General features: G+C 34.7%; 1 protein-coding gene across 1 annotated transcript in view; it reads left to right on the top strand.

Moving 5' to 3' along the window:
• The first annotated feature begins 7649 nt into the window (after positions 1–7649).
• Cdc5 (cell division cycle protein 21) overlaps positions 7650–9133 on the top strand; it is a 46113-nt gene continuing 44629 nt past the window's right edge. Inside the window, exon 1 of the mRNA XM_069824459.1 lies at positions 7650–7840. Coding sequence (XP_069680560.1) covers positions 7796–7840 — 45 coding nt within the window. The 5' untranslated portion in view covers positions 7650–7795. The remainder of the gene's footprint in view (positions 7841–9133) is intronic.

Genomic DNA, 9133 nt, shown 5'->3' with positions numbered 1-9133 from the left:
TTGGTGCCTTTCTTCTGGACTGCCAAATTGTTTATAATTACTCCACATTCTTGAAATTACACCTCTTCCTGTATTTAGAGCCATTGCAGCATCAGCTTGTGTTCCGCCACTTTCAATTATGCCAATCGCCTTAAACATTTAATGATGATTTAAATGACGATGTTCTTCCGTCATTAAAACTATTCTTAACTGTTTATGACGATTTTAGACAGTTTTTAGTTGCATATGTCCCCTGTTAAAACACACTAATGTCGTTTTTTTATTACAACGAAAAATAATATTTATTACATTACTCTACATCAGTAGTGTCAGAGTTGTAAGCTCCGAAACCAGTTGTGGTGCTAGAGACGTCCAGTCGGAGCGTGAAGTTGCTTATGTCTGTGGAAGCACCGGAGCACGCAATGAGTTATAGTGGAGTGCTCCGCTCCGTTTAGGCTGTGTCTGACGACGCTGTTCTACATGCTTCTGCACTCAAAAGTCAGAGTTATTACATTCACTGCTCAGACATTATCAGTAAACAATGAAGCTAATGAATTTTTCGTACTGAATACGTCGCTATTGTACAAAACGTTTTTTGTATACTGTGGGAAATGTCATATTACAATTTCTTACGCTTGTGGAATGTCGCCTTCTTGGGTCTATGATCTTCCATTAAGCGGATTCCCCGTTTCTCCAGATATTCCTCTATCTTCGGGTTATCTGTGCTCTCAACTACCACAGAACGCCAGAGTTTCTGGAACTCATCGTCCACAGGCAGAGCTGCTGTCTTGTTTGTGAAGAACACAATCTTCTTCTTGTCAATCAGTTGCGAGATGTATAATGATCTCATTCTGCAGAGCCCTGAGGGTTTTATTACAATGTGGCAAAGATTCCTGAACGTCTTCCAACAGAATTCCTTCAAGACTCTTCAAGTCTTGTTGCATCAACAAACTCCGTTGATTCCGGTAGTAGGCCAATATTTTGAATTTTAAAAATAAAATATTTCCTCCAAACACACTAATTTTATTATTTCCAATGTAACAATACAAAATAACAACGTTGGTTACTATGGTAACCTGGTAGAATGACAAATGACTAGCACTTTAATATTCACTTCCGTTCAGTTTTGTAACTTGGTCAATTTTCTCAATATTTCAAATTTTTTAGTTGTTCCTTAGACAATTTTGATGTGTGTATTTACACTGCCACTGGAAAACTATTATGTTTGTTATAGTGACCACGAACCAGATAATGAGAGAGTTTTTGTGTTGTGAATTCCAATATAGATGCATATAAAAAGCATCTCTTTTCTTGTAGTGAAAGTTGATACTAGATTTTGAATCCAAGATATCTTGGTACAGAGAACCATTACATGGGATTCCATAACATATGACACACAGTGTTATAAACATCGTCTTATCAGCGATTTAAGCCTAATTACTAGACAAAAATGCCTTGTTGAGAGATGTATGTGTTCATCTGTGCAGTGAGTACTATAAACTGTCTCAGGTTGTGATTTGAAGTTGTGGTGAGAGTGACAGTGTTGAGAGGTAACACATTTTATCACGACGGGAAAGATAAAAAGAGTTTTTAAAAACTTGTAAAATGATGTTGGGACCAAGTTGTAAAGAGTTTATTGCAAAAAAAAAAATGAAAAAATGCAAGTGCTTTAAAGATAAGTGTAGTTTTTCGTTAGAATAATTTTAACATAGAGTTAAATAATATGGTTCGTACAGGAATGCTTTTGACGAGAGATGAGAAAGGGTGTATAGTTTATCTTTTAGCATAGACGTTTTTGTAATGCCGAGCATGATATGTGGTGCAATTCAGTGACTGATAGAAAAGAGTGCCTGAACGTTGCAACGTGTGTGGTCGTGTTGCACGAAATGTCAACGTTGTGAAAATATATTCATAGCCTGTTACCAAGAAAGATATATCGAAAGTGTTCTCAGAGTCACTATAGGACTCTAAAAGCTGCAAAGTGTTTTGATTGTAAATTTGTTCTGTCCTGTGTCAGAATAGTGTTCAATTTATATATATAAAAAAATGATATAAATTTTCATGGAAAATGTGATTTACACTAATTTGAAAGTAAACAGTTTTTAAAGATATTTATATATTACGAGTTGTATGAACATTCAGGACAGCTTTTCATTTAGATCTGTGTTGTAATGTTACTGGCGAGAAGCTAACAAGATAACCTCTGTCAATTAGGATTCAATAACTTTATTTTCAGTATTGCTGGAATGATCATACAGTAATACAGTATAAGTGTATTCATATGTAATTCTATGCGTATATTTTATTGTCTAAGACCTTGAAAGGGAAATATTTTTTCCAAAAACAACTTTTTTAGTTTTTTTTTTAAATATTTTATTTATTTATTTATTCATTCATTGCTAGGAATGGAATACAGAATATTACAACAATAGAAATAGAAATAAAATAATACAATCAATATATGTATCGAGTATGAATGAGGTCTCGCCCACCTCATTCATACTCGATACATATATAATGTTAACAGTTTTCAGAAACTGTTGTTGAATATGGCCATAAAGTCATTTAATATGCGCTCCTGTATATATATGACGTGTATCGTCTTAAATGCAAGTAGTAAGGCCGTAACATAATACTACGAGAGGAGTTCGGCTGACGTCGTGGATCGTGTCCTGGCATTGCTCAGTTGGTTAAGAGCACTCAGCACGCACAGCTGAGAGGTCCTGGGTTCGATTCCTGGTGCCGGTACGAATTTTTCTCGTACTTAATGGTAATATAATACAATCAATATAAAAAGTAAAAGTAAATCCGTGGCACTACAGCCCATGAAGGGTCCAGACCGACCAGCTGGATGGACGATCATTCAACCAGAATGGAGGTATTGTGTGGTTAGCACGATGATCCTCCCAGCTGGTTTGTGAAACCGGATTTTCGCTACCTATCATAGCTCCCCAAGTGCATCACGATGCTGGGTGGGCATTAGTCCCATACATGCCGAAATTTCACGTGAAAATTTCATCCCCCATGAGCACTCAAACTAGCACGCATTCTGTAACGCGAGTGCTAGGCAGCATGTCTTAGACCATGGCACGGTACAAATATAAAAAGAGGATATTGTAATATTAACAAAATTTGAGGACCGGATGAGCAGTACTCGTGTTCGGTCACAGTTCCAGGATTTTGTTTTTTGTACTTCTATTCAACTTTTCTGTAGTATCTATGAGTTCGTTGCATTATTTCAGACAGGGTCGTACACAAGGAGGAGTTATCGGGTTTGAACTCACCTCTTGCACTTTTTGAAAGAAAAAAAAGACATATTTAGTAATCGTTTTCCCTTCTCTAATTTTTCACTATTAGAGTAACAAAATCTATATCAATATGAGGCATAGTCCTCCCACCCCTCCTTGAATATAATTCCTGTGCTTGGGTTTTGTACACGTTCGAATTATAACAATGCTTCTTTAACTTGTGAAACATATTGTAAAGGTTGTTTTGACAGTTTTGCAGTGCAGATGTTAAATATTGTGCATTGTCGATTTTAAACTCATTTAAGAGCAGTATTCACCCGTTAGTTCGAGTTCTGATTTTATTGTGGAAAGTTCATTAAACGTTTTTGCATTTGACACTAAAGTCACAGAAATAAAAATAGAATTGAATCTCTCTAAATCTAAAGAAAACATTTTAACCAGAGAAAACCCTCTAACCTTCGAACCAATTAACATTCAACTAGATTTAGAAGAACCAGTTACAAAATCTGAAACTTCCAAACCTGTACTAAAAGCACTAGCATTAGAAGCTGTGAACAATAGATACCCACCGGAAGAATGGTTACATATCTACACAGATGGGTCTACTATCGATAACAACTCAGGATCAGGAATTACGTGTGCGTTATTCTCATTTTATCAACCAGCAGGATATCATACAACAAATTTTGATGCGGAAATAACGGCTATTCATATCTCACTCCAACACCTACTATACGGAATAGATAAATTTCAAAATGCTGTCATTCTCTCTGATTCTAAAGCAGCATTATATGCAATAAATTCATATATAATGATGTCAATCCAAATTAAAGAATGTCACAAAATGATTCAACAATTTCAAAAACTACAGAAAAAAATTCAATTGCAATGGATACCTGCACATTGCGGAATTGCTGGAAATGAAACTGCTGATTTTCTTGCCAAAAAAGGATCCAGTTTAATTCAGAATACAAATAAAAACCTACCTTTTACATCCATGAAAAGACTAATTAAAAACAAATATAAAATCAAGCCAAAACCAAGCACAATGTACCAAAGCCAAAGATAAAAAATGAAGCATTTTAATAAAAAAAAAAACAGAAATTATTCCAGAAATACCACGTAAAACTGCAGTAGCATAATTCAGACTGCATACAGAACCTGATTATTTGGCCAAACACTTGAATAAAATAGGAATTTACACGAATCCAAATTGTCCTCCATGCAACAAAGAAGAAGAAATGACTGAAGATCATCTGCAAACCTGTGAAGTTCTACCTGATGGATCTACTACAGAGAAATATTGGAGAGTAAGAGCGCTAATGGCTTCGTTGCCAAAGCCCAGCATTAGGTAACAACAACACTTCCTATTTTTAATATAAACTTCACATTATCGTTCTGAGTGTTCTTTGATATTTCTAAGAAACTGCAGAGCTCAATTTTAGAATTTTTTTAGCAAAAATTCACATAGTGATTCTTTCCTGGTTAGTGAAAATTTCACATCGACAAATGTTTCTTCACAACCACAGTGTGATGACAATGTCGAGAATATTCTTTCTAGAACTACTTTCACATCTCCGTGTGAAAACTGAGCTGATAATAATAATAATAATAATAATAATAATAATAATACACAAAATACTGATAATCTTTTAAATGTACATGCTAACATGAAATATGAGATAACTTCGATTTCTCGCAATTTATTACACTGAAATAGTCAACATTATGTTTCAGTAAGCATAGAGCACACAGAAATTATTTTAAATATAGATATTAACATTCAATATTATTTTATCAAAATCAAATGTTCTTAAAGGCAATTGGTAACTTAAGTGGTATTGTCTTTCCAGAAAATTTTGTAGTGGACTTAGTAAATAGAATTTACCTAAAATTAGGGATTGACAATTTTTAATATAAATATGACTTCTAATTACTTTTGTTTTAAACCTACTGTCCCTTATGCTGTGGGTATATTGTGGAACTCTTTTGAATTGAAAAATATACAGGTTGAACAGTAAGTAATGTCATTCATTTCAAAGGGTTCTTTGAGATATTGCGAACAAAAGAAATTAAATACAATTTTGCTCGTTTTTGCTTCCCATTCGAGGAAAAAAATGTTTTATGTGAAACATTTCATAGCATCTTTTGGGAAAGCCATTGATTTAATTCCCAATATGCTCAGTCAATTTAAGAGAGCAGTGTATTGTGTTAATAAATGATTGAAAGAATTTTAGTTTTGTGTTGTAAATGTGTAGAAATTTGACCTGATCAAATGTAACGTTTTAAAGTTCCTTTGCAGAACGAAAAGTTCCATTTGTTCGGATCAAATTTCTGCACATTTAAACGACAAAACTAAAATTCTTTCAATAATTTGTCATGATGCAATGCTCTCTTAAACTGACTGAGCATTTTGGGAATTAAATCACTGGTTTTCCCAAAACACTCTATAAAATGTTTCATATAAAAAGGAAACAAAAATGAGCAAAATTGTATTTAACTTTTTTCTTTTGAATAACCCTTCGAAATTATGACATTATTTACAGTTCACCCTGTATACCTATTTGAAAATATTTAAAAGTATATATTCTAATTTCCTATCTGTTCCAATTTTCCTTTTCTAGCATATGTGTCAAGAACTGGTGTTTGTTATGATCATTCTTAGCAACTTAGATTCGGATCTTGTTGGCTTCTCTCTTGACACTGTTTGCAGTTACTTCATCTCTTTTGTTTATGTAAACACAATGATTTTGCTCAAGGCTTTTGTATGTTGGTATCTGTGTGCTGTACTGGTGCAAGTTTAATTTTCCCAGAGTGACTGCAATAATCATTTGATTGAAAGTTCTCTTAACATATCACCTGTTATGACAATATTTAGTATGCTGTCAAATCTTTGACTGTCTTTCAGTTGCATTGTAGAAAGCAATAAAAATATGATTTGAAAACCGTGATTCATTTGGTACTTTATTTGTTATACTCTGTTGCCAACTTACAACATATTGCAATATTGACGATATGATATATTCTCCAAACCCATCCATAACTTTTTTTGCACTATCGTGTTTTTTACTGTATTTACATCTATTGGTTTTAGGCCTTGAAAGTTAGAATTCCCATACTGAAACTTTTTGCTAGGGAAACCATTTTTTATAACATATGTTAAATCTATACTAAAATAGATCCATTACGATGCACTTATTGTTACTTAGTTACCATTACCATGCAGTTTAGTGAAGACTTTGAAATAATATTGCCCTAATTTTCAATGCAAAATATATTGTATTTGCAATTTTAAAAATATGATCGTGCAAAAAATGTTGTACAATACACGTTCGTGAAGTGCATTACAAAATCTCGGAAATTGAAAAACTCGCCTGCTCGTTTTTCAAACTTTTCCTCGATTTTGTAAAAAGCGCTTCGTCCTTTTCTTCTTTAGTTCTTTTTCCAGAGGTGCACAGATATGCTCCTTTTTCTATTAAAAGCTTCCTTGGCCATTGCCATCCTGCTTTTGACTTTCTGGCAGGAACTCATGTTATTGCTTATATTACACCCCAAATATTAGAAGTTGTCCACTTGCTCTACTGCCTCATTTAGAATTTTCAAGTTTATGCCTTATTCTTTATTTTTCTTCCTATGACCATGATCTGCATTTATCTTCATCCCATACTGCTGACAGCTATCATTTAGCTCCAGTAGCATAATATCACCTCTTCTGCTAACAACACCATATCATTAGCAAATCTTACGCATTTCATTTTTCCTCCTACTATCGCTCCTCCCATGTTCTAAAAATAGTGTTCTTCACTAAACCCTCCAAGTAGATAATGAGGTTCTGGCTGATATGTGGCCTACATCTATTATCAGGCAGTACATTTCACTTGATATATGTCAGAGGAAAAACAATAATTGTATACATTTGAAGTATGATTGGTGTAATATATATCTAATCAGCGATGTATGCAATGGTGGGGGAAAGGAACTGGCCATCCTACCCCATTATCTTCTGGCCTAATTGCCTTATGAGTGATGCTTTGTTGGTGTCACTCATGGGGTTCAGGCTGTACTATATTACTTGGTTTTTTCATTGTGTGGGCGCATTTATATGCTCATGACAAATATATGTAATTATGAATTTGCTTGTTTTATCGTTCTATCCTATTGTGCCCCCCCCCCACTAGGAAATCGTTCCATCTCCGCCAATGTCTCGCAACCTGCCGGTACTTTAATGACTGTAGTGTTATATTTATCTCGTTAGCGTTATTTTTTTTACAAAAGAATGTCGAATATCGTTGCCTAATAATATAAGGATTTACTGATGTGGCATCGGTAATGGATGTATGTAGCTATGAAAGCAACAATTATAATATTGGTAACAATAATCCACCACATGTCAACAATCGTGCCATCTTCCGGACAAGTATCGCACTATGCCATATGACTGACTAGTGTTCACGGAACATCAATGGATGTTGGTGTTTGTGAATTCTTATTTATAGTGTTACGTCTAAGACTTTTAATCAAAATATAATTTTTCTGCATTGAAAACCTGTGAATCAAAATAAATCAACATGCCGCGTATAATGATAAAAGGTGGTGTATGGAGGAACACAGAGGTAAGTAATATTCTTTTACTTTTATGCTTTTGAGGTTATACTTACATCGGTCCCATCTCGCCTTTTAATACAGTGATAAAACATAACTTCGATCCTCCAAGTGAAAGAGTCGTTCTAGATGCTGCTTGTTACCTGAAATTTTCCCAAATTACTGTTTTGATGTGAATAGAATATTAAACACCTGATTTCGAGATAGCAGAGTTGGGAGACTATGGGTAGATTGTCTAGTATGAAATATTGGCAATTTGGTAGAAAACAGTCAATATGACGAACATCAATAATCTCATTGAGAATCTGTAACAGGTTAGGTTTGGTTTGCATTGTATATTATATATTTTTTGGTAAGGATGCCAAAAACCTGAACAAACCAAACCTAACCTGTCATTGATCCTCGATGATGTCCGCCCTATTGACCAACATTTTCTACCGAATTATCGAAATATTTATATATACTAGGCTATGTTTAAAGTGTTGCACTTACTAATTATTTACTACAGCGTTACCACGTTAAGGTAGGCCTACAAATTTATTCACATCCTTGAGTTTAATCGAGTCATATGTATCGTTTACGAAAAAATAAGTGCCGACGCCAGTTTCACACTGAAAATAATGGTCGTAAGTTACTGGAAAAGTGATGGCAAGGAGAGAGGTGCGAGCGAGGTGGAAGGGGTAGGCGGCAAAAGAGGGGAAGCACATGTATCTCATTTTCTTGCACTTCCTTACTGATTCACAGAGAAAAGGCGAGTTTTCGTAAGGTCGAATCAGTGACAGGTGAGGGTACGCCTTGGAAGAAAGGGCACTTTCTTAAACAATTGTGCAGGGCATAGAAAAAAACTAACCTAACCTATTACTGATTCGACCTTACGAAAACTCGCTTTCTCTGTGATCAATGGGTGTGAAATTTGCGTCGGCACTAAATACCTTTGTACCTTAACTTGGTAATGCAGTAAAGAAATACCTTGCACTGTACCAAAGTGTGTTAGAGAGGGGGTTGAAAAAAAAAAGAGAATTAAATCTTTCACTTGAAGTATCTTAATGACGTCACAGCCAGCGTAGGAGGAGAAAGGGAAATGTCAAGCTGTGATATAAAATTGAAAGTTAAGCAAACCAAATTAGCCTCAGAAAATAAGACCTAACCTAAACCGAAAATAATATAAACAAACTGAAAATAGCCTGAGAAAATCAAACCTAATCTAAACCAATCTTCTCCCTTCCCTCCCTCCCTCCCCCTCACTGATGTGCTTAGCACAACACGATAAATGGGATAAATGTATATGCATTTTACTTATGGCT

Source organism: Periplaneta americana, chromosome 4 (genome assembly GCF_040183065.1).
Source record: "Periplaneta americana isolate PAMFEO1 chromosome 4, P.americana_PAMFEO1_priV1, whole genome shotgun sequence".
Classification (NCBI taxonomy): Eukaryota; Metazoa; Arthropoda; class Insecta; order Blattodea; family Blattidae; genus Periplaneta; species Periplaneta americana.
Note: the sequence above shows the minus strand (reverse complement) of the source record. Positions and strands in the feature narration are given on the sequence as shown.